This window comes from Chrysemys picta, chromosome 4, assembly GCF_011386835.1.
Source record: "Chrysemys picta bellii isolate R12L10 chromosome 4, ASM1138683v2, whole genome shotgun sequence".
In the NCBI taxonomy this organism is placed as follows: Eukaryota; Metazoa; Chordata; order Testudines; family Emydidae; genus Chrysemys; species Chrysemys picta.
Window position 1 is genome coordinate 62493753 of NC_088794.1, and position 25972 is coordinate 62519724.

At 55.4% G+C, this 25972-nt stretch overlaps 1 protein-coding gene across 17 annotated transcripts in view; it reads right to left on the minus strand.

The window, feature by feature from the left end:
* AMPD2 (adenosine monophosphate deaminase 2) overlaps window positions 1-25676 on the minus strand; it is a 40066-nt gene extending 14390 nt beyond the window's left edge. For 2 of the 17 annotated variants that reach the window (XM_042861859.2, XM_005311013.5), the window contains exons 1-5: window positions 13985-14163; window positions 8415-8545; window positions 6411-6541; window positions 5572-5640; window positions 3919-4030 (exon numbers count right to left, since the gene is read on the minus strand). In XM_042861859.2, coding sequence (XP_042717793.1) covers window positions 3919-4030; window positions 5572-5640; window positions 6411-6541; window positions 8415-8444 — 342 coding nt within the window. In that variant the 5' untranslated portion in view covers window positions 8445-8545; window positions 13985-14163. Of the gene's footprint in view, window positions 1-3918; window positions 4031-5571; window positions 5641-6410; window positions 6542-8414; window positions 8552-11850; window positions 11916-13984; window positions 14169-15478; window positions 15522-21622; window positions 21884-22367; window positions 22551-25493 lie in introns of those variants that run through there. The other 15 variants (XM_005311006.5, XM_065592431.1, XM_005311009.5 and 12 more) reach the window with 15 other exon arrangements.
* Window positions 25677-25972: the final 296 nt, after the last annotated feature.

Genomic DNA, 25972 nt, shown 5'->3' on the forward strand with positions numbered 1-25972 from the left:
CAGATCGAGCCCACAGCCAACAAGCCAAAGGTGATGGGAGATAAGGAATTAGAGGATCAGGAAGAGAAACAGGAATCACGCAGTCCTGCAGGATGCTGAGTAGCGGAGGGATTGTACTGGCTACACAAATCACAATACATTGCTCTTTTCTACCCACGGTGCCTGTGCTTTACCAGCATTAGTACATTGAGCCTCGCAGGGGAGGAGGGGGAAAGGGCTAGAGAAAGGCCAAGGCAATAGGCCCACTAGCCGTTTCACTTCCTGGAGCGTACCATTGCAAAGTCTCTTAGGGTCCATCTACACAGTAAGCAGCGAGTCTCAGAGCTCAGGTCCACGGGCTTAGGTCCACGGGGTTCACACTCCAGTGCTAAAACTGTTAGGATATAGATATTCAGGCCTGTCTGTAAAGGCCTATACTTTAAGAATTTAGGTGTATTCTTATCACTTAGCTAGTTATAGAGGTATAAAAGAAAGAATCAAAATCACTGTCTGTGAAAGGGCCTTCTCGTACTGTGACAGTCTGAGGCTCTGTTCTTAGGCTAAGGCCTTTGGCGAAGCAGCAGAGGCAGCCATAAGCTGAGAAGTGAACGGTCACATCCTCACATTCCAAACTAGTCACATGGAAATAAGGTGCTATTGGGCTGTTAGAAACACAATTCTGCCCTGATATTCCTATCACCTCCAGAGAAAGGAAGATGTAAAAGCAAACTTAGGTTGATAGTTTTCTGTCTGGTAAGAACTCACTTATCAATAGCTGGGATGTAAAATTCTCACTTCTGTATTGTTTTGTATGTTTATTTGCATGGTCTCTGTCTGGTTCTGTAATTGTTTCTGTCTGCTGTATAATTAATTTTGTTAGGTGTAAACCAATTAAGGTGGTGGGATATAATTGATTAAATAACCATGTTACAGTATGTTAGGATTGGTTAGTTTAATTTCAGTAAAATGATTGGTTAAGGTATAGCTAAGCAGAACTCAAGTTTTACTATATAGTCTGCATTCAATCAGGAAGTAAGGGGGGAATGGGAACAGGAAATGGGGGTGGGGAAATTGGAATCATGTTTTGCTAAGGGGAGGAATGGGAACAGGGATGGCTCTGTGGTGTCAGAGCTGGGAAGGGGGACACTGAGGAAGGAAACTGGAATCATGCTTGCTGGAAGTTCACCCCAATAAACATTGAATTGTTTGCGCCTTTGGACTTCGGGTATTGTTGCTCTCTGTTCATGCGAGAAGGACCAGGGAAGTGAGAGGGTGAAGGAATAAGCCCCCTAACAAAAACTAGCTGCGTAGACATTTGGGCGGGCGCTCAGGCTCTGAAACCCACCCCCCTCCCTAGGTTTCAGAGCCCAAATCTCTACCCAGATGCTTTAGGGCAATAGCGTGGGCCCGGCGAACCCTGCCGACCGGGACTCTGATGCACTGGCACGGGCTGCTGCTCGCCATGTAAACACACCCTAAGACCACAGGGCTGCATGGCCTGGCGAGCTCCTGTTACTAGTGTGTGCACACGTGCACGCGCTTGCACGCATAGGATCTGATCCAAAGACCACAGAAATTAAAGGCTCCTGGGTCCAGATCCTCAAAGGTATTTAGGCATCTGATTCCCATTGGGGAGTTACCTAAATTCCTCTGAGGATCCGGGCCCTGCTGACTCCAGCGGGTGTTAGAACAGGCTCACAGTGGGCTGGGTTTCTAGAGACATTGTCCAGATGAAAATCATGGACCAGATCCTGAGCTGGTGGTCAGTCAGTGGAGCGACACCAATTTCCACCAGCGGAGAAGCCAACCCCTCATAGTTTAAAACTTCCTCTTGCTCCTAACAATGCTTTATAGAGGATTCGAGTGTCACCTGCTTATTTACATTTGCTATCAGTTTTCTCTTTGCATTTCCCTCCCTAGATCAATCAGCTTTGCTCTCTGATCCTCATGGGCTGTAGTCAGGTTTCCTGTCCTGCCTGCTACGGGTTAAATTATGCACAAATAACCTCTCACCTTTTAAATACAGGAACACATCCAATCTAGAGCAGGTTTGGTAAAGCCCGTTACAGTGGGGGCCAGGTCCCTTTCCGCAATACTAACAGGCTAATAAAGGAGCAATGAATTCTCTCAGCCATGTGATGAAAGCAGCTGGCACTGTACAGGTCAGAACTCCTTAGCCAAATCACACTGCTGCACAGCGATATGCCGCGGAAGGGAAGATGCTCGGACAATGAATAGCCATTGCTATTTCAGTAAGGAGAACTGTGCTAGGAACTACTTTTAGATGTCACCTTGATCCAGTGGGAAAGGGGACAGGGAGAGAGAAGAATGGGCCACATCCTCAACTGATGTAAACTGGCATCACTCTGTTGATTCCAATGGGGCTGTGCCAATTTACATCAGCTGGGGATGTGGCCCAGGGATTGGTGGCCCCAAATGGGGTTCAAGAGGTTCCCACGAGGATCTCACTGGATCCTGCTGGTTCTGGAGAGGGGAGGGTCAGCCCCTGGCTCGAATACTCAGGGGCAGATGTACTGCCCATCACCCAAGACGAGGGGATTTGGGGATAGATGCTGTGGCCCAGCCCTCGAGACCGGGTACAGCGAGGTGCTCAGTGACATGGGCAGAGGTGTCTCAGGGCACGTCCATACCACAAGGGAAGGTGTCACTGTGGCACGGGCCGGCATACCTGCACTACCTGCACCAGCTGGATTAGCGCTAACAGCGCAGCAAGGGCATGGTGGTGCGGGCTATCCACCAGTAAAAGCCCACCACAGAAAAGCGTACCTCAGAGAGGAGAGGGGGACTTGCGGGCTCAGGGAGACCAGAGAATGCAACACAGCACACAGGGGGTGTCAGTTCCAATCCCACCCCAGGTCCCTGTAGCCAGCCAATCCCTATCACAAGGAGCCTTTCCACTCTAGGGTGCACTGGCTCTGATCCAGCCCCAAGTCATAGAATCATATCATCTCAGGGCTGGAAGGGATCTCAGGGGGTCATCTAGTCCAACCCCCTGCTCAAAACAGGACCAATCCCCAACTAAATCATCCCAGCCAGGGCTTTGTCAAGCCTAACCTTAAAAACCTCTAAGGAAGGAGATTCCACCATCTCCCTAGGTAACCCATTCCAGTGCTTCATCACCCTCCTAGTGAAAAAGTTTTTCCTAATATCCAACCTAGACCTCCCCCACTGCAACTTGAGACTATTACTCCTTGTTCTGTCATCTGGTACCACTGAGAACAGTCTAGATCCATCCTCTTTGGAACCCTCTTTCAGGTAGTTGAAAGCAGCTATCAAATCCAGCCTCATTCTTCTCTTCTGCAGACTAAATAATCCCAGTTCCCTTAGCCTCTCCTCATAAGTCATGTGCTCCAGACCCCTAATCATTTTTGTTGCCCTCCATTGGACTTTCCAATTTTTCCACATCCTTCTTATAGTGTGGGGCCCAAAACTGGATGCAATACTCCAGATGAGGCCTCACCAATGCCGAATAGAGGGGAACGATCACGTCCCTCGATCTGCTGGCAATGCCCCTACTTATACAGCCCAAAATGCCGTTAGTCTTCTTGGCAACAAGGGCACACTGTTGACTCATATCCAGCTTCTCGTCCACTGTAACCCCTAGGTCCTTTTCTGCAGAACTGCTGTCTAGCCACTCGGTCCCTAGTCTGTAGCAGTGCATGGGATTCTTCCGTCCTAAGTGCAGGACTCTGCACTTGTCCTTGTTGAACCTCATCAGATTTCTTTTGGCCCAATCCTCTAATTTGTCTAGGTCCCTCTGTATCCCTACCCTCCAGCCTATCTACCATTCCTCCCAGTTTAGTGTCAAGTCAGAGGGGAGTGACTGGCTCCTGGGGTCTTTGAGAGAGAGGGAGGGTAACCCAAGTAACCCTTAGTTCCCACTCCACGCAGGCAGCCCCTTGTGCCAGGCAAACTCACCCCACATGTCTCTTCCCCAGAGATGGTGACCCTCTGGAACTCTCTCTCCAGCAGCACATCCCTCTCCTTGGGGAGATGATCCACCAGGTCCTCGTTCTGCTCCTTATATAGCCTGGGGGAGGGACGGGGGAAGAGATGGGTCAGGGGTCAACGGCAGGTGTCTGGCCCTGGCCATGCCCCAGCTCCCCGTCACTTCCACAGCCCGTAGCGCTATCCGGAGACAGACACACAGCACAGGGAGACGTGCAAACACAGACTCGGCCCACACTGTGTGGGGACAGCTGGGCAGGGGGAGCTCCCCTGGGATCTCAGCAGCCACACAGCAGCAATGATGTGCCCACTGTGACCCAGTAACCAGATTCACAGCTCAGCCGCTCTGTGCACCAGGGGGCTGGTGCTCAGCTGAAGAGAGAAGTCAATCCCCAGCTGAGTGCCACCTCCTGGGCAGCAGTCTGTAGCGAAGATGGCACTCAAGAAGGTCCCATTCACCGGGCATCAGGGCTCAGCTTGGCTGTTGGAGGTTGGGTTACTGGGAACCTGGCACTGGACTGAGAGCCCTGCCCGGGCAGCTCAGCCCAGGAACGCACGAGCAACGAAGGGGACATAAACTGCAACAGAGACAAGAGGCAGTGCCAGCACCGTCCGTGGCATCTGAAAGCAAAGGCAGGTGGGAAAGGGAGCTCAGAGCGAGGGAGAGTGCCCAGCAGGACGAGCGATCCAGCCAGCACCAGCTCTCCAGCCTGGCCTCCCTGAGGCAGGCACTTTCCCTAGAGGGCACAGGAGCAAAACCCACCCCACTGCACCAGCAGGCCTGGCTGCTGCTAGAGCTGTAGGATCACCAGCTTTCATCACAGGGATGCCAGCTCCGCCTGCCATCCCCACCCTAGAGAACAGGCCCTGCTTAGCCGCTCCCCAAAAGGGACACCCCACGCCTCCCCTTTCTCCTCCAACTCACACCCCTTCTCCTCTAGCTGCGTCCCTTCTTCCCCACCCCTAGAGGAAGCGCCCTGCTTAGCGGCTCCCCAGAAGGATATGCATGGCCCCATCCCTTCCTCTTCCGTTCCCCCATCCACGCCTGGCTACCTGCAGAGCCTCCAGTACACACCATCACTCAGGAATGGGAGGGGGGTTCAGGAAAGCCCCCAGGTTGGCTCCTTTGGCACCAGCTACTGCAGGAAGGTCCTGAGCTCATTTGTGATGTCCCCCACAATCCTGGTGGATCCCCTACAGCAGGGGTAGGCAACCTATGGCACGTGTGCCAAAGGCGGCACGCGAGCTGATTTTCAGTGGCACTCACACTGCCCGGGTCCTGGCCACAGGTCCGGGGGACTCTGCATTTTAATGTAATTTTAAATGAAGCTTCTTAAACATTTTAAAAACCTTATTTACTTTACATATAACAATAGTTTAGTTATATATTATAGACTTATAAAAAGAGACCTTCTAAAAACGTTAAAATGTATTACTGGCACGCAAAACCTTAAATTCAAGTGAATAAATGAAGACTCGGCACACCACTTCTGAAAGGTTGCCGACCCCTGCCCTAGAGAATGCTGCTCCCCAGCCGGGCTGGGATCGGGTGGAGCCCCAGCCCCCAGGGCGCTCCCAGCTCACCCCAAGTTGCTGGCAGAGGGGGAAAAGCCAGACACTCACTGTAAGTCAGCAGCACTGTCAATTTTCAAGAAGTCCTGTTTGGCTCTGAGTAAAATGTCGGGTTCTAGTCTGAGGACAAACGGGAAGCAGAGGCAGAGGCAGGGGCAGGGGCAGACGGATGGACGGACGGAGACAGACAGGGAGGAGAGAGGAAGAAAGAAAACACGGGTGTTAATACAGAAACCAACACCAGGCACCACAGACCAAGTGAAACTCACCGGGATGGGAAAGGGGACCCCAGAGCGAAGAGACCCAAGAGAGTCTGGGGCGCCTGGGGGACCAGAGAAGGACCAGGGCTGGGGGACCCAGGAGAGCCAAAGCAACCCGAGAACCCAGCCCCTCCTCCCCCAAACTCCGCCCAGCTCTGTTCTTTGGGGTGCTGCTGATCCTGAGGCCCGAGCCAGGCAGGAGAGACAGAGCCTGCTTTGCCTGACGGACGGGGTGGGGACAGCGTGTTCAGCTAACCCCCTGCACAAACACCCGCTCCAGCCAGAGGCTCACCCTGCTGCTGGGTTGCCCATAAGCTGCCCTGCTGGACTCCATGGCAGCAGACCCAGCCTGTAGACCAAGCAGGTGGGTCTAAGAACAATCCTGAGGGCCCTGGGGGTGTATGAGTGCTCCTGGCTGGGGTGCAGTGAGTTTCTCAGGCCCCTGACCAGCCACAGCTCACAGTTGGCCCTGAAGGGACCCTCCCCCCTTGTCTAATCCCAGCTCCCTGGTGGAACTGGTTAGCCATTAATTCAATGATACTCCCTCTGCTCTGCCCCAAGCGGGGCATAATGGGGTCAGGACCTAGAGAAACTTGGGGAGATGGGGACAGAGCAGGGACATCGCCTTACTTCACGTCCTGGCTGATCTGCCGCTCCAGCCGCTGGCGCCTCTCCTCCAGCTGCTCAATGGGGCTGTCCTCGGGGAACTCGTAGGGGGCGCTACGCATGTCGCTCTCCACCAGCGAGCGGGAGAACAGCTCCTGGGGGCAAAGCAGCACAGGACAAGCCGTGAAGGGAGCTGCCAGCACAGCCTTCAAATCATCCCCGCCCGGCACGCCGTGGCCGATCGCTGGCATGCAGCAGCGTGACGAGTTCCTCCCATCCTCAGCTGGTGCAGGGAAGCCACCGGAAGCTCCCAGGGGTTGCCAGATTTCCCAGCAGCAGGGCAGACAGTCCGCAAAAGGTGGGGAAGGAATTAGATGAGCAAGCAGAGATTGCCTGGCTCAGAGCAATGGGAACTGGCCACAGGAGAGCAGCTTGAAGCCAAGGCAGGCCAGCACTGACTGGGAGCCTCAGTGCAGGAGCCGGGGAATGAATGTCTGTCTGTTGGCAGAAGAGCCACAGTTAGTCCCTCTACCCCAAAAAGTGGCAGGGCCTGATCGGACAGCTCTCAGCATTCCCTCCTCCTCCCCCATGTGCGGCCTGCCCAGCCCAGCTGCCTCAGGCTCCAGGCTCCTGACAGGATAATTGATCCCTCTCAATCAGATGATGATAAATCTGCCCCCGGGAGTCAGGGTGTTGCTGATCAATGGCTTTTAGCGCCCTGGCCATGAGGTGTAGAGCCCCAGGGACGTGCCTCAGCGGATTCCTGGCCCAGTGTCAGGACCTGGCGGCGAGGGAGCGTGGTCAGTGATCGATGCCACGAGACCGCTTGCTTAGGGACATGTCTCCCCACTGAGAGCACCCTGAGGCTGACGCGCCATGCCCTGAGCAGAGAGAAATGCAGCTCCAGGCTGAGTCGGGCCTGCTCTGCAGGGATCTCCCTGGTGCCTCAGAAATGCTTTGGGGCGGGGAGATGCCGGGCTCCTTGGGACACACTCGGCCTCATCCAGAAAGGAGATGGGCAGATATTGGCTGGAGCACTAACAAGGCTCTTCCCTGAGCCTGGGCACACAGGCCAATCATTTCCGTTAAAGCGTAAGGTCTCCGAGGACACATCAAAGACCAGCGCAGTGTCCAAGCTGGAGCAATCCTCAGGCTGGCCAGCCAGGAGCCCACAGGCCTGGAGCTGCTGCCTTCCCCTGCTTCCTTACTGCTGTCTTCCCGGGGCAGCCACTAGCACCAGAGCCCTCAGTCACAGCAACATCCACAGAGGCCAGCGGCCCCGCAGTTTGCAAACATCCCGCAAAGAGCCCTAGGTCTAACTCTCCTTCTAAACAGCCAGATGACGTCTGCCTGCACTGGCTCCATTCAGGAGGGAGAGGGGTCCAGGCTGTGAGCACCGCCTCACGCTCCGCCACCGTTTCCCAGAAGCCATTGGGGTCAAGGCGACTGTTTGGCTGAGCCAGCATGGGGCTAGAGGGCTCTGACGTGCCCGAGGGGCTCGTACCAAACATTCCTGACAGGAGACGGGCAGAAATGTCCCAACAGCTCGTGGCTGCTGAGGAGTCACCCACCGTTCTGAAAACCTGATCCGTCAGGCTGAGCACTGGCAAACTCAATGCACCGAGACACTGGGAGACAGAGGCTGAGGGAAAGTGGGCTCCTGCTCATTCCACTGATTTGGGGACCCCTCCCTGGCTTTGCTTTAAGGGGACTACAAATGGGAGACAGTGGGATGGAAGGGAAAAGAAAGAGAACACAAAAAGATGATGGATGGAGGTGTATAGGGATGGATAGACAGAAAGGCCTGTAGAATGGGGTGGAATGGATGGCTGGACCTGGAGAATAGGGTGGGATAGATGGATGGATGGGTGGGTGGGAAGGCCTGGAGAATGGGGTGGGGTGGATGACAGAGGGATAGATGAATGGATGAGTGTGCATGGGATGGGAGAGATGCATGGGATGGGATGGGTGGATGGATAAACAGATGGGGAGTTTGCATGAGATGGAACAGGATGGACAGACAGCTACCTCAGCGATTTCCTTGTACTTGCCATCCATGGAGGTGCGCAGGTCAACAGGGAAGTGCTTCAGGCAATGCAGAGTCCCTGGCAGAGAGTGGGCAGACTGCAGTGATCGAGGCCCCAGCCCACCATGGATCTCTGTGGAAACACAGTTCAGACCAGTCAGCCAGGGAAGGGAGACTGTGGGCTGCACGGCCCAGCGAGCAGCAGACGCCAGCCACCCAAAGGGGCAGACTTTAGCCAGAGTTTAAAAAAAAAGGCGGGGGGGGGGAAGTGGAGGAAAAATACATTTAACAATAGGGGGGAAAAGAACCAACACCGGAGTTAGCACAGTGGGGATCAGCGAGGAGGGTGTCTGTGTTTGTACAGCACCTGGCACAGTAGGATCCCGGTCACAGCTTCTAAGCGCTACTGTAATAATAGATAACCGATAGTGCTACAACACTGCCCAGTTCCCTTTGATCCTTTGCCTGCTGTCACTGCAATCCAGTCTCTTATCGGTGTAATGTGGGCTTCCATTCCCATCACCATGGCATCTGGGCACCTTCCACATCAAATCATTAGCACCAGCGAAGCCCCTAGCAGATGTCATGGAGTCTCTGGCATGCCTCCCTATTTTGGGGTAACAGCTCGGCTGGGGTAAGGATGGGATTTTATTTCTTTGTTTCAGGGTTTGGTTTGGTTTGGTTTGGTTTGGTTTCTTTGCTGGGGTGGATGGGGGGAGGGGAGGAGGCATTTAGGTCAATGGGGGGTCAATAACAATGGTACTACCCTTCATTTTCAGGCCTCAATGCACTTCACAGCCACTCCGTGGGCGAGAAAGAGAGAGGGAAGTCTCATCCTCATTTTACAGCTGGGAAAACTGAGGCACGGAGTGACTTGCTCCAGATCACACAGCAAAGGAGAACCTAGGAGGCCTGATTCCTAGTCCCTCACTCTGACCTCCCATGTGAGGCAGCAATTCAGACATCTAAAGCATCCAGGCTGAGGTGTGTGAGTGAGCAACAAAGCACCCAGAAATATCTCAGCACATGCTGTCCCCTGCCCCGTTGTCAGAGGAGCTGGTGCTTTTCCTAAAGCCATTCCCTTCCCTCAGCAGTAAACAGCAGGACGGTTCCAGGGCACTGGATAGCTCAGAGGATTGGCAGTTCAGACACCATGGTAATAGAGGCTATATAAAAACCTAAGACAGAGGGGTAATAGGAGAAGGAGGCTCTCACTGCTGGGCTGTTGCTCCAAATCCAGTCCAGCCTGGCAGGAATGGGACAATGTTATCTTCTAATGGCTGGGTTAGTGGCCAGAATGAAATGGGTGGTGGGTCTTGGCCCAGCCCCTAGGGAGAATAGACGCCCACAGCACATTAACCAGCACTAACCGTCCCCATGCTGACAATGGTCATTTACAGGCTGCAATAGCAATCAGCACCAGGATCGCAGCATCTATTTAACCTCACAGCCTCCTCAAGCTAGTTCAGCGTCGCTCCTGTCTCACAAATGGAGAGCCTGAGGCAGAGGGCCACATTCTCCAGTGCTCCGCTCCCAGTTAGGGACGTCAATATGGGGGAGTGTACTGAGTTCCCGTGAGGGATGGGCCCTTTGGAAACCACTGGCTAGAGCAGAGAGGTGACTGGCCCAAGGTCACACAGGGACTCTGTGGCAGAGGCAGGAATAGGGCCCAGGGCCAGACCACTGCCAAACCCACCAGACCATCTAACGTCTCCCAGAGAGGCCAGGAACTGAGCGGCGCACTGAGAGCGAACTCCCCTCTCTTCCCTACAGCTGGTCCCACCAGGTCACAGTTTAGATCTTGTGGAGGAGGAAGCTTGTCTTGTGAGGTCTATTTTGGGCCTACGCCAGACCTTCAGCCCCCAGGGCTGTTGAGCCGGCACTGAGCTCACTGAAAGGGTCTCTGGAGAGAATGCGAGTGTAACAAGAACAACGTGGTCTCTGTTCTGCTACCCAGGAGAGGCCCAGGGAGAGAACTCTCTCCTGTCTCAGCCTGTCCGAATGAATATAAACCCAGTGGTCAGCTCACACCAGGGGAAAGCAGGCACAGGACCACAGAGAAACCTGAGGGTCTGTTTTAATGGGTGAACTGGCTAAAACTCCCTGGCCTTGGGATTTCCTGGGAATAGAAGTCACCTCCCCTGAGATAGCACAGCCACCTCTAGCTCCCACTCCACAGGCAGAGAGGGCAGTGCAGAGGAAAGCTATAAACAATTCCAGACAGGAAGGTTTTCTCACCCATCCCCCTACTCCTAATCTACAGCGCTGTGTTAATTAGCCAGGTGTACTGTTGCTAGGCAGTGGGATGCTGAGCTCCATCGGCTAATGGGCTGATCTCATGGATCAAACCCTAAATTCCTTGAACATGAAGGTGCCAAACATCAGGCATGCAGCACAGGGAGAAGGAACGGATAATACTAGTGCAGCAGCGGCCAGGTGCTGGCTTCCTCACGTGACTGCTGCCACTTGGGGTTCATCATCACTACCCGACCTATCGGCGGGTAGCAATCGATTTATCTGGGATTGATATATCGCATCTCGTTAAGACGCGATATATCGATCCCCGAACGCGCTCACCGTCAACTCCGGAACTCCACCAGAGCGAGCGGCGGTAGCGCAGTCAATGGGGGAGCCGCGGCCATCGATCCCGTGCCGTCTGGACCCCAGGTAATTCGATCCAAGATACTTCGACTTCAGCTACGCTATTCGTGTAGCTGAAGTTGCGTATCTTGGATCGATCCCCCTGCCAGTGGTGTAGACCAGCCCTTGGAATCACATGCCCACTTGCAAAAGGCAGAAGGACTGTCACACAACAGAGTAAGAAAAACAGCACAGTATCCCCAAGGAAAGGAATGGGAACCCCATCACCTGAGACTGGCCAGAGCCCTACCGGAGAGGCTGTCCCAGGTTCCCCATTGGAGCCTCCTCTTTCTTTCCAATCTCTCACTAGAGGGGCAGAGAAGTGTATTACTTCTTTTCCACCCTCACCTGAGAACCTCCTGACTGCTGAGGTGGCTCTGCTATTTTCCCTGTGGCCAGTGAGGTGTAGGTGGGGGGAGCAGGGGACATGAGAGACAGCTACTGTTCTATTCTACCCAGCCCTCAGCTGATCCACTCCAGTACCTGCCTCTGCTCAGAGCTTCCCCAAACAGCAGCACAGAATGACCCTGATTCTCCCCCTGCATAGGACTCTGAAGGGCAGTCATGGAACTGACCAACATCTTGTTAATTTCACTCTGCAGCTGGTAGGCAAAGTTCTGAGCAGGGGCAGAGAAGCTGGAGCCTTCCACCTCTATCCGTGCATCCACGTTCCACTCAAGAGGGGTTTGTTCCATAGCTAGAAGCAAAACACACACACACACACACACACAAAATGAAAGCTTAAATTCTACAGAAGTTGGTTTCTTCTCCAAGCTCTCTGGGGAAACTCCTACTCACGGATGAGGCGCGGATTAATTTGCGCTCCAACGCTGCTGGGGAGCTTCTCAAAGGATGTTTAACTGCTAAACAGAGAAGATGGATGGGAGGGAGTTAAGAAAAAAAGTCAACACAATATGCAGAAGTGTGCAGGGAGAGACGCTGCCACTGGGAAGAGATTCCCTCCCCTCCCCGCCCCTGTCAAACTGAGGAATCCACACCTACAGCAGGGGGTGCTGTGCTCTGAGGGAAACATCTTTCAGATACAAATTGAAGCTGAAATCCTGGCTGACTGGAGCTCCATTGCCCTTCCCACCTTCTGAGTTTCAACTCTTCTTCATTTCCTCTCCTCAGCAGCTGTGTAACATTGCCCTGCACCGTGAAACAGCTGCTGTGAGCCACCCAAGAGGTGGCTGCATTGCAGTGCCGCGGGAGGTGGGGAGCAATTATAGTGTATACTGCGTGTCAAGTACTGTGGGGTCCTTGGGGAAGGAAGGTGCTGCTATTAGCATGCAGGCAATAGCCCGCGTCCCCCTTGGCTACTGGCTCACTGTGTCTCACTCTGAAGCCAGGGACACTTCTTACCCCTCTTAACTACCCAGTGGGTTTTGAAACCACTGCACTCATTTAGCAAGTCTGGATGGGGAGACGAGGACCGGTTTAATCCCTTTGAAGTTACTCACCTCCTGAGATCACCGCTCTGGATATAAGTCAGGTCTCATTGGGAAACTAGGCTCTCTCATGCCAAAAGGCTGAGCCCTTAGACACATTAACCCCTTTGTGCCTGGACTCTGCTTCATAACAAGGTTATCACTCAATGGAGGTGTATTTACTGCATGGGGCAGCCCTGACGATGCCCATTTTGGGCTGCCGAAGGGGTTAAATCAGACCTCCAACCCAGAGTGCTCCCTGGGCTTCAGCTGAATGCTGGCTGGGGTGGGTGAGGGGTGTTTGCAAAGGACCCCACTGGAGCTCTCCTTTCAGGCCCCATGGCTAAGCCCTGGCACTGGCTGAAAGGAAAAGCTCCTTTTCCAGCTGTCAATGACCTCACGTGTCTCCTAATGGTCTCCATGCACCGCGCACACCATCAATTCATTAGGTGAAGCAGTTGGTGCTGGGCACCCACAACAGGGCACAACCCAAGGACAGGGTTCGGCTAATCCAAGCCAATGAGGGCCAGGCTCTCCGGACCCCCAGCAGCCCCTGGCTCTGCCTCCCAGGGCAATGGCAGGTGAACAGTGCCTGCGTCAGGCTGCGAGCGCCCACTTGGGAAGCCCAGTGAGAGCAAATGTGTCGTTAGCCAATGAGTGTGCCACTGGGCCAGCTAGGGGCTGCAGCTCAGCGAGCCTCCAGGCAAGGGCCTCCAGATCCACCTGGACTCCCTCAAATCACCACCATCAGTCTTTGGGGATCCCAAATCCTAGTGCAGCCACCTCGCCTGGGAGGCCCTGCAGTGCTGCAGCAGAGCCTAAGCTGTGTCAGCAGCCCAAACTCCTTCCCCCCGCGATGGCTCCAAACACACCTGAATGCTCCTACACTGCTCCCTCTTCCCTCAGCCAGTCCTGCCCTCTGCAGCTGCATCTCCCCACCCGTGCTCCCCTCTCCCGACCTCCATCGGGGGTGTGTGTATGTGAGAGGAGCTGCCTTTGCTGAGCACCTCCAGAGTCCTTCGGCCCTCATGGCTGCGGGGTGCAGGCCTCCCCCAGCCCAGACCTGTTCCACGCAAGAAACGCCCCTGGCTTCCAGCAGCCAATGCTGCTGGGTCTGTCAGCTGCTGCCTGCTCCATCCCCACCCCTTGGGAAGGACGGGCTGCCCCCACCACCCTCCAAAAATAATTGTCCAGCTCCAGAAGCCTGACACCACCCATGCAATGACACTGGTCCCCACATGGGACTTACTGCCCCTGCAAATACCCCACTCCTAGACCCCAGCCCCCCACCCTCACCCCTTTGCCAATATTGCTGGGTCTGCTAGAAGGGCTTCCTCCCCAGCATCCACGGCACAGTGCTCCCGCATGGCTTCATCTCCCATCCCTCCTCACACCTGGTACCCCCCAAAACCTGCAGGCTCCTCTGCTCAGACGCAACCCAGAGCTGCGACGTCAGGGCCTCTCTGAGCCACTGCTTCCCAACAGAGCATCCCATCGTCTCCTACCTGAGCACAGCTCACGGGGGACAGCCCCCAGGGGGCCGATCAGGCGCGGCTGCAGCAAGTGCGAGCCCCAGGGGGAGCCTTGCACAGACGAGGGGCGATAGGCTGGACACGGCTCTGGCCGTGGCTGCTGCCGGCGTTTCACAGCCTCCTCCGTGCAGCTGCAATCCCACAGGATTCCAGCTCTGAAGCCGGCTTGGGCTGTACCAACCGTAGCCACGCGCCGGGGGGCGGAGACCAGAAATATTTCAGCCCCGCACAAGAGGCAGACAAAGCCCTGAGACATCATCTCCTGAGGCGGCGGAAGAACTGGATCATGAACTGGGCACAGAGCCAGCACGCAGGGCCAGGCTCACCCACAAGGTAGCATCAATGCCCAAGGAGCCCTCCTGCCAGCACCAAGGTTGCTGCCCTGAGCCCACGGCACCAGTTCAGCCCATCTATCACCAGCCCAGCAGCACCCAGCGCCGGAGCATTTGGCTCAGCCTGTGTAGCTCTGTGTCCCGGTTTGGCCAAGGCTACCCAGGCGGGAGGGCTGGGTCAGGCCTCGTCCAGAGCCAGGCCTGGCGCACAAGAACATGCTACTCCAGCGCAGACTCACATGCCGGCCTGAGCATCTCTCTTCCAGTGGTGGGTGTGCAACTCACTGCATGATCTGACCCTCAAACCCTACCTGTAGCCAGAGCAAAGAGCCAGGAGTCTTGACTCCCAGCTCCTTTGCTCTGATGCACTAGACCCCACTACTCTCCCTGATGTGGGAGCGGTATCCAGGAGTCCTGGCTCCCAGCCCCCCCACCATTAGACTCCACTCCCCTCCCAAGTCAGAAGAAGGCAAAGTCTGACCTCACTGGCTCTCCCCTGCCCCTGGTGGGCTTGGAGTTACTGAGGGAAGTGCTGGACAAGCCAAGGGCAGGGCTAGGGTGAGGAAGGAGATTAAATCTCACTCTGGTTGGGTGGTTTAATGCTCTCCTTGCAGGGCTGAGGCCCAGCAGCTGAAGGGGGTGGGGGCTACTGCTGGGTGAGCCTAGGGTGACCAGATGTCCTGATTTTATAGGGACAGTCCCGATTTTGGGGCCTTTTTCTTATATAGGCTCCTATTACCCCCCACTCCCATCCCGGTTTTTCACATTTGCTGTCTGGTCACCCTAGGTGAGCCTGGCTACCAGGGCTGGCTCTTGGTGCTGCAGCCCCGGATCAATAAGACACTCACACTGACCTAGAAGGAGCAGCTGCTTCCTCCCTCCCTGTGGAGGGAATGGACGTGCCCAGCCCGCACTCCCCATCCCCGAGATGGAAAGCTACAGAGGAGGTAGTGACAGGCCTTTCATTACACAGCTCTGAGCTCACCCACAGCCAGGCTGGACTCCAGCCTAGGGCGGCATCTTCCCTCCCGGATGGCAAGAGGGAGGCCTCAGGGGCGCCCCAATGACACAGCACCCCCCCACTGCCTGCTCCCAGCACCTGGCAACAGCTCCTAAGCCTGGCTGGACTCCCCACCTGTTACAGCCAGGAAAGAATGGAGGCTCAGCTCCGGGGAGCTCAGGCTCAGCTGATGGGAGTCTCAGGTGCTCAGCATTTGGCTCTAATTTAGCATCTGTTGGGCCAAGCAGGGGGCAGGGTATTGGTGAGACATGGCTGGGCTGGGATCTGATGATCCACCCAATATCCAGGGCAAGTAAATATCAGGACAGATTCATCCCTTCGCTCTCTGCACCCTGAGTGGGGTCTGAACGCCCTAGATCAGGCTGCACTTGGCCTCAGGCCCTGCCTTTAGGTTTGTCCCTCAAGCATGCCACTGTTGCTTGCTTATTAACAAGACAGCGGGGAGGGGAGGCAGCCAGGGCTGGGAGAGCGGGAGGCGGCAGCCATGCCAAGATACTGCCCTTAGGTCAGGGGACCTGACACCCCTGACAATGACATCAAAATGACATTATCATTTTGTGCGAAAAGATGCTATTAAAATAATACTCTGCCCTTCTCTTAACTACTGCAAGGCTCTCACATGGCTTCATAAACATTCATTCATTGCAGCCTTCACTGGGAGGTAGGCAAGTCACTGAACACATGGGGAAACTGAGGCAGACGTGCCAGAGAGAATGGGCAGCCCTGAGGAAGCACCAGCTGGGATAATCCCAGGCTCAGCACCTGTGAGGTGAGATTAGTGCCTCACATCCTGGCAAACAAGTCTGGCCATCGGCATTGGGGTGCAAGAAATGAGTCACAGATGGGAGTTCCCCCTCCCCTCCCCACCCTGGCAGCCATGCCCCAGCTCTAGCCATATCTTCACAGAACAAACACAGGTCTGGGGGGACCCTGATAGCTGGAAGCGGGTGGCAGCCACTGCTAACACAGCTTCCCCAATGTATTTGGGGTGCCCAGCTGGGGACACCATAAAGGGCCCAGGTGTCTCAGGGAGTGAGCACCGGAGTTGCAGGTGTTTAGCTTTTGTGACAATCAGGCCCTTTTCTGGTGACTGCAGTTGGGCTCCCAGCTCCTGAGGCCCTCCGGACCCAGCACCGCCATTTGGAGCCCTGGCTGGGACTGCGTCGCTGCAATCACGGCCTCGGCTCTGCTCCCAGATGGCTGGTTTATTTCCTACTCCATGCAGGGGATTAAAGACAACAGCTTCTGTCCCCAGAGACGGAACAGGCTGGCGCTGAGGAGCAGCCTGCCTGGAGCCTAGCCGCGGGGCCGCAGTGCACCACCAGCAAAGGGACGTGACTTGCTCAACATCCCAAGATTGAATCCCACCTTGCCTCAGAAAAGGGCTAGAGGGGACAAGGGGGGCAGCTGTGAACCATTGTAGCTTTCACAGCTGGGGATGGGGAGAATATCCAATAATCCCCCCAATCCTAAAAGAACTAAAATCTAGTCCCCTTTCAGGTGCAGTCAGCCGTTGCCCTTAACACCTCTGCTGGCGGCCAGGGCTGTAGCTGCATTTCTACAGTCCAAATCCTACACAGCTAATTACCCCTCCCCTTCCAGACCACTGGGCGGCTAGGCCATAGGAAAAAGAACAAGGAGTCTTTGTGGCATCTTAGAGACGAACAAATTTATTTGAGCATAAGTTTTCGTGGGCTAAAAGCCACTTCAACCCACTTATGCTCAAATAAATGTGTTAGTCTGTAAGGTGCCATAAGGACTCCTCGTTCTTTTTGCTGATACAGACTAACACAGCTACCACTCTCAAACCGAGGCCATAGAAGACTATCCTGGAGCAGGGAAGCCTGAGGAGGTCTTTTCCAGCCCTAGAGTCAGTGGAAAAACATTGGCCAAGTAAATGGCTGCAAGCGGAACTGAAGTGTGATCATCAAACTTTCACTGCCCACTTCACAAACAAACCAGGACCTGACCCCAGGTCTTAATGTTCTGTCTCCCTTTGGCAGCATTGCAAGCGACATTGTCAGATAGACTTTTTTTTTCATTTTCCAATTGTTTTCTTCCTCGATGACATCATCATTGGGAGGTAGGCAAGTCACTAAACACATGGAGAAACTGAGGCACAGATGAGCGACTCGCCCAGTCACACCGCAAGCCAGTGACAAAGCCGGGAGTCCTGGATTCCAGTTCCTTGTTACTAACTGTTGGGCTGCACTGCCTATGTAGCTACTAACATGCCCTCCTGACAGGGAGAAAAACCTTCTAACACAGAAGCGTAGCAATAGGCCAATCAAGTCAAAAGGCTTATTGTACCAGAGCAAGTTCACCACAGGCCTTTCAGTAGGGTCCCCATGCACCGTGTGTGTAAGATATGAGATTTCCCCACAGGCTGATCTGGGATAGCTAGAATTGCCTGTGATAGGTTTATGGGACACTTGAAAGCATCTCTGCAGCATTCGGGTATCACAGGATGTGACTAGCCCACACCCTATCCACTAGTAGTCACAAGACCATCTGCCCAATTATTCCCACTTCCCTTGTGCCATCATTTATACCAGTGCAACATAAGCATGAATCAGAACAGTAATGTTCTACACCCAGTATCTGCATGAGCTGTAGGGCAACCAAGAATCAGGTCCCTGGGTTCAACTCCTGGCCCTGCTCCAAACTACCTGTGTGTCCTAGGGTGAATTGCTTCCCCGTTCCTCAGTTTCCCTACCGGGAAAACAAGGGAGCAGTGCTACTTGCCTACTATTTGCATAGTGCTTTGAGATCTGCATCTGAGAAGTGGATAAGTGCTAAACATTCTTATGGCTACAGGATTCAAGTCCCAGAAACCCCAGGACGTCTTCTCATGGGAGCTTCCCATCGGCACCTTTAACCCAAGCTGGCAAGCAGGTAGCTGTGATATTAGCGTGCTCCTGCTCTCGGGAGCCCACGCTTTCTAGAACGCTGGCAGCATCTGATTAACAGTTCCTGGAATAATTACCATCTAGCGGGGTTCGCTTACTGGGAATGCGGCAAAGAATTCTCTACTAATCCAGGCTGTGTCAGTAACCAATGGCCTTAACCCTTCGTAAAATGCCTTTGCCTAAGGCATTGTACACCTCAAAGGGCAGTCATTGTCCTAGGGGGAGGGCTGACATCTCTGACCAGTGGGCAACAGTGCAGCTCCCATCCCCTCATACCTGGCCCCCCTAATGTACTCCCTGCTGCATCTTCCCCCACCCCACCCTGCCTCAGATCTCATGCTGGGAAGCAGCAGTGGCAGTGAAGGGAGGGGAGGGGATGGAATCTGGCAAGGAGCAATGCTTGCCAGAGACTGCAGTATGGCAGGTGGGTGGCAGGGAAGGGATCTCAGGGGAGCACAGGGAGGAAGCAGGACAAGGAGATGCTTGGCTTGGAGGTGGAGGGGGGTCAGATTTAGGGTCCTGAAGGGTGAATTGGCCCCAAGAAGCCTGTATTTAAGAACAACCACAAATGTGGGGCTAGACCCCACCATCTGCTCAGCAGAAACCAGCAGGCTCCCTGGGCCCTGGCTGTGCAGGCCCTGCTCAAACCCACACTTCCCCAGGCTGGGGTGGGCGAAGGGAAGAGTCCAGGCAGCAGGTGACACAGCTCTACTGCTACGTCCTTGGGGAGCAGGGGCCACAGATCCACGCAGCAATGCACGGGAACGAATAGCACCTGGGCACTGACTCTCCGGGAAGCCTGCCGGCTAATATCAAATGGGTGCCCCAAGGACCTGGGTCAGTGATCAGCCCTCACCCCATCTTCTCAGTTACCCTGGAGCTCATGTGACTTCTGCCCAAGCCAGCATCCCTGGGCTGCAGGCCTCAGCTTCACACCGAGGTGTAGCCAAGCTGGAATCCTCTGGGGGGGTGTCTATACTGCAATTGGACACCCGTAGCTGGCCTGTGCCAGCTGACTCCAGGCTCGCAGGGTTCAGGCTAAAGGGCTGTTTAACTGTAGTGTAGACACAGGACCACTTCACAGGGTCCTAGAGCCCAGGCTCCAGCCCAAGCCTAAACATCTACAATCCAGCAAGCCCGAGTCAGCTGCCTGTCTGCAGGATGCCTCCCACAGCCCATGGGACTCGCAGCACCCACCTCAGCTATCTGCATGAGGCAAAGTGTGTCCTTGGCAGTAGGCTCTCCACAGCGTGAGCAGTGCCCTGTCATTACCAGCTCTGACTCCCGGAACCAGCTGCATCACACAGAGATGCTGATTTCACAGCCTTCCTCATCTCACACCCTAGAGGGATGGTGCAACCCAGTGACTCTTCCTCTGCTGGAATCCTGTCTGCCCTCACCTCCTCCTCCTCTAGTCGGCCTCTCCACTCCCTTGGCCCAGGTGGCTCTGCCTTGCAGGAGCCATGTGGGTTCTGTAACCTGACCTCCCCATGGGAAGGAGCTCACAGCGGGGAATGCAGTGACGTGCCTCACCAAGCACTGTCGAGCTGGGGCCCGCCAGGCAGGTTACTAAGGAGTCTGCTATCCATTTCAGGAATTATAATTGCAGGCAAGAAAAACAAGGTATTGAGCCACATGCAGAATTGCACACCCCTTTATCCCCATGTGTCCAGGGCACACAGCACATACACACACACACACGCAGGTTAGCATCAGGGTGTCCATCTGACACAGCCACACAAATACACACTTCCCCAAGTGTGGGGGAGGGATAGCTCTGTGGTTTGAGCATTGGCCCACTAAACCCAGGGTTGTGAGTTCAATCCTTGAGGGGGCCACTTGGGGATCTGAGGCAAAATCAGTACTTGGTCCTGCTAGTGAAGGCAGGGGGCTGGACTCGATGACCTTTCAAGGTCCCTTCCAGTTCTAGGAGATGGGATATCTCCATTAATCAATCTAATCAATCTACACAGCATGCTTATCAGCATCCGCTGGGCTTCTAGGCTCTATGGTAACACGGATGATAAATAAATGAATAAGAATAATGTGTCCATGCAACACAGCTCCATGAGTGCACAACACAACACCCACAAGCAGATTAGCTAGGTGCATTATGGGCTTTTCCCTCCCCGCCTGCCTCTGACACATCAGGGTACCAGATGCTTAGAAACAACAGTGCCCAAGACTGATATAGGACAGTGAATAGATGGCACAGTGGCCAGATCCAGTATTAAGTGGGATTCCATCTAATCTAGTATGGCATTTGCTGTGGGACACATGCACCCACACCTGACGAGCCGGGTGCACAGCACCCCCAAAGGTGTCAGGGACCCACCCAACATTCACAGCCCCCCTAGAGGTCAAGTTTTGAAGTCTGTGCTTAAGTGGCATGATTCTCACACCACAAGATACAAGCAGCCCTCACTGACTAGAACAGGCATCACCAGTATCCTGTGGCCAGAGAACAGGGCCCCGGGTTACCTGGCCTGCAGAGCTGACATCAAAGCCAGTGACCAGGTCCCCCAAGGCTTGGCATCTCTGCAGCAACCTGCCTTTGCATGCTGGGGGACCTAGAATACAGTGGAGGGAGAATGTTGTGTGGCCCTCAAAGGGGGCTGTGTTCCAGGCCTGGGAGATGACCCAAATTTTGGTTTGGTCCATGCATTCTGTGCCCACAGATCCATGCCCCCCTCCCCCAGACCAGCTAGGGCACACAGGGACATAACAACATGTGGCTCTTCCACAGCAGCTTTCAGCCCGGGATCTCAAAGCACTCGCTGAAGGCAGGCAAGGAGCATCACCCCATTTCACAAATGGGGAAACAGCCACTAACTCATTGGGGGTGGCTCAAAGCTAGGAACGGAAAGAACCGAGGCACCCCAGACCCCAGCTCTAACGATGACAACACACTCCTCCCCAGAGCCAGGCAGGGAACCCAGGCACCCCAGCTCTAACCACTAAAGTCACTGCCTTCTCCTGCTCGCTCCCCCCGCATGCAGTGCCACATGTCCATGGTACACACTCGCGTGCACAGCTCCCGGCCTCACCCTCGCGTGCAAGGCGGGGTGCGGGGGTCCCCTTTTCCTCCCCCCAGCCCGATCCATCCCTTGCCTTTGCCACCGCTGCTCCCCTCCCCGCAGCAGCGCCCCCAGCCAGACGCCCGCGATCACCAGCATCCCGCACAGCGGCGCCGCCTGGGCCCACATGGCCACGAGGGGAACCAGCGACCCCCGCCCCCTCAGTCCGCCCGTCCCCGGGGCTCCTGGGTGCGGGGCGAGCGGAGAGCCCCGGCCCCCGCGCGGAACAAAGGCAGCGCCACCCGCGGGCTTGGGGGCCGGCCGGAGCTCACCTGCGGCGCCGGGGGCCTGCAAGCTGCCCCGCTTCTGGAAGGGGTGCTTGCCCCGGGGGGCCGCGGCGCCCGCTGACATTTCGCTTCCGTGCGCCGCCGGGGACTCGGAGCTAAGGAGCCGGCGGCGGCCGGGGGCTCTTCCTGTAGCAGAGTCCCAGAGCTTGCGCGGCCCGCTCGGCCCCTCCCCTGGTTGATGATTGATGCAGCGAGCTCGGGGCTGGACCGAAGTCCCAGGCTGCCTGCCCTGGTGGCAAACCCGCGCGCCTCAGGCCCCGGGGACCGAGAAAGGGCGACCCCCTGCTCCCAGGCGAAGGGGCGGGGAGGTGCATGGGCTGGAGCAATGCATGGATAGAAATGGGGGGGGGCACTGGTGCTGGAACTAGGGGTGCTGAAGTAGTAATAACAGACACCAAATACAGGGTTTCCATCAGCAGCACTCTTGGGGGGCTCCTCCTAGCTTCCCCAACCAGGCCTGTCTAATCACAGCTGTTTCCAGACCCCCTGAGGCCAGGGGTCCCTGTAGCCCAGTCTCCGGTCTTTGCCAGAAGCCAGGGCCAGCAGCTTCAGAGGAGAGGAGAAAGAACCCTGCAAGGGGCAGTTATGGAATATGGGGGCTCCTGGCACAAGATGGGGCAGACAGACCTGCCTCCCACCCCACCCTGGTGCCTGCCCACCTCCACAAACACATGCCTCAGGGGTGTATCTGTGCCCACAGTGGCACTTACAGGCAGATCTACCCTCTCACCTCTGCATTTAGACAGGGATTGAAGCAGGAGAGGAGCAATCCAGGCCCCCCTGCCAGGGGTCTCCCACAGAACAGGCACCAGGTGATGATCCCATGCTGTGCTCCACAGCATGTTTCCTCTGAGGATCCTGGTGTACTCCACAGCCATTGCGCTTTCCAACCCACCCTGCTAGGCTCCGTTCCCTGGGGAAGCAGAGAGATCACATGCAGCAGTACATCGGTATCAGAGCCAGAATCGGAACCCAGTCATCCTGCCACCTCCACCCCCTGCGCTAACCACAGAGTCGCACTCCCATCCTGATCTGCAGGACAGGCAAATATTTACACTGCTTTACGTTCTACTTTCCCCCAAACAGTATTTTCAGAGGGCGTCAGTCCTGTCCCACACATTCTGCTCCGAGCAGTGCTAGAACAAGAGTCATGAAAAGGGGATCCACTGTGGAATAGGAACAGCACAGCTGGGACAGGTCCTCCCCACCTGCATTATCATCAGTAAAAAATACTCTGAAAAAGGCAGCATGGCCTAGTGGAGAGGGCACTGGACTAGGAGTTAAATTGCTGACTCTGCTGCTGGGTGACCTTGGGCAACACTTCACCAATTTCTGCCTCAGTCCCCACCCCCACACACACTTTTCCTGTCATATCTATTTAGACCAGAGGTCCCCCAAGTGTGTGGCACACTCCCCTAAGGGGGTGCAGAGGAAAGTCTGGGGGAGTGCAGCGGGACCCGGGTCAGACCCCACAAGGGTACGGGGGGAGTGCCACCTATCCCTTCTCCACCCCCTGCTGTGCTCCAGTCCCGCTCACAGCTGCATCCCCAGCCTCAGTGCAGCTCCATTAATGGCCCTGCACCAGCCCCAAGCCTCACCGCTGGCCGCAGGTCCCCACCGCAGCCCAGCTGCAGCTCCGCCCCCAGCCCTAGACCCACCCCCAGCTGCAGCCCCCTTATCTCTGTCCAAGTGGGTGTGGACAGGGGCAAGGAGGGGTGCGATCCTTAAAAGTTTGGGGACCACTGATTTAGACTGTCGGCTCTTTGGGGCAAGCAAGGACTGTCTGTTGCTGTGTGTGTGTGCTGCATCTGGCACCACCTGTGACACAGACATGCCCGGGCAGATATATTACCTCTGGGTCTGACCATCCTCTCGCTATTTCACTGAAGGGGATCGGGTGTCGAGCACTAGCTGATTTCTGGGTTATTGCACGATGTTTGTATGGGAGAAAGTTTTAGAGCATGTAACCTGCAGGGTGCAGGGTTTCAGGCCTGTTGAAATGAAATTTGTCACCTGAGGTGAGGCGGATCTCAGGGCAAACTCAATCAACAACACTGAGAACAATGGACATCAGGGGAGCCAGCCCTGTGTTTACCCTGGACCAGGTGCAAGCTTGAAGCTTTACAGAGATAAAAGAACCCCAAGAAATGTCTCTGAACAGGGGACCTCTGGGGGAAGAGACAGTCTGTAACTGTGCTGGAGATGAAGAGCCCCAGTGGTTATCCATTATGGAGGAGACACTCTGCCAGCTGGAGCATCTTATAAAAGGTGGATCTCAGCTTTGTGAACTGAACAAGCACTGAGCATTGGTTAAGGAATACCTTATTCCAGGAAAGGGACTTGTTAGTTGTTAATACATGTGGGCTCTAGACTGCACGTTACCTTTTCCTTTTACCTCATGTGTCCTTTTATTTGAATCTTTAACTCAAGCTCTGTTAAATAAACCAGTTTGGTTCTACACATCTAAGTGCTGTGAGCTAAGGAGAGTACTGAGCTGAGGAGCAGCTGGGGAACCGGGCATCCTGCATCCAAGGAGGCAGTGGATCGATGTGCCTTGCGGGTATCCAGAAGGCAAAGGAATCGGGCTCTCAAGTGTAACAGAGTGGGATATGTTAATTGCTAGCCCGCTGACAGAGTGGGGCTCAGGGAACCCAGAGCCCACAGCCCACTGCTTGCGGTACCAGTAGCCACCAGAAGTGGGAGATTTTCCCCTTGTGGGCACAGACAAGGCTCTTACCCCCTGTAAGCAGAGGGCAGTGATTTGCCCCAGACACCTCAGGTCACCCCAAAAAGCGTCATGCTGCCCTCACAGAAATAACAATAAAAGGAAGAATCCGGAGCTCCGTCTAGATGCTGATTCTGGCTCCAGCCTGGGGCTTGGAGATTTCACAACAGCTGGTTGTGTCACCTTTGGCTTGGGGAATTGCCAGTATGCCAGTAGCTAGGCTCTGCTCAGCTGCACTAGGAACCTTGGTGCCCCAGGGGGAAATGTTTCTATTTGCACATGTCAGAAACGAAAACCTTCGCAGCCCTTGTGTTAAACCCCGAGCAGGGGTGGAGTCAGGCCAGGGCCTTTGGCTGGAGCAAAAAGCGCCTGCGATTTCCAACCAGCTGCAGGAGAATTGCAGATTATTCCCAGCGAAGTGTGATTGAGGAGCAGGAAACGTGACACACAAACCCCTGGGTACTGGGCAGCCCCCTACCCTTGCCCCGGGTGAGAGCCCTGCCCCCCGGCTGCCTGTAATGTCCCTGCACGTTATGCTGCATAGCGTGTGTAGTAAACACCAGCTGTGCCTCCAAAGGGAACCGTTACCGCATGGGTTGAGCTGGATCCAAACCAAGACGTCAGTGGGATTAACACGGCCCCTCCCCCCCCGCACAGACCCTTTCCCTGCCCCCGCCTCTCCCCCCAGGGCCCAGGATGTTAGCGCCTCAATTCTTAACCGGGGAGCTGCAGATAACCGGGGGGGAGGGGAGGTGGTCAGCGAACAAGCGAGGCGGAAAGACAAAGAGGAACCAAACAATCAGCCTTTGTGCTACAGGAGCCGAGCGCCGGATCTTCCTCCAGGGGGGAGCCCGACCGCAGCCCGGCCCCCGCAGCAGCGCCCCCGCGGGCTGCAAAGCCACCGCTGGGCTCTGCAACCTATGCGCCCTGCATGGGAGGGGATCGAGCAGCAGCGAGCCCGGTGAGCCGAGAGAGACAGGGAGGGAGGGCGGATCATCTCGTCGATTAAGAGAGGATGAAGGGGGGCCACCAATGGCAGCTTCAGAGTAACACAGAGCGGAAAGGGAAGTAAAGCGGGGGTGGGGGAGACAGTGATACAGAAGCTCCCAGCCCGGGTACCCCTCGCCCTACCTGAGGCCATGCTGATCCTGCCCTGTCGCTGCCCGGGAGGCAGGAGGCTAGCAGGGGCAGGCTGCCTGGGAAGCAGCGGATGAGCCTCCCACTGCGTGGGGAGAAGAAAGCAGGCTTTGTGTTAAATCTAGGAATGGAGCAAGGCCCGGACTAAATGCTCCTGCTGGTAGAAAATACAGTCACTGAGACAGGCTGTCCCAGCCAGGGTGCTCTGCTTGCCCTGGAATCCTGCCAGGGGAGGCTCTGGGCTACTGCTGGAGGCCAGTTTACTGCAGGCAGGACCCCCTCCCACCCCTCCAGCTGTAGCTCTAATGTCTGTGCCTGGAACTTTAGCTCTAATGCTAAGCAGGGGAGCTAAAGGAGAATCTCCATTAGCTATAAGCAGTATAGTGCTTATGACCCCCAGCTGAGCAGTTCTGAATCCATCCAGCAGAGAACAGCGGTGACACACCAGTGAGCTCATTATGCTACAGACATTA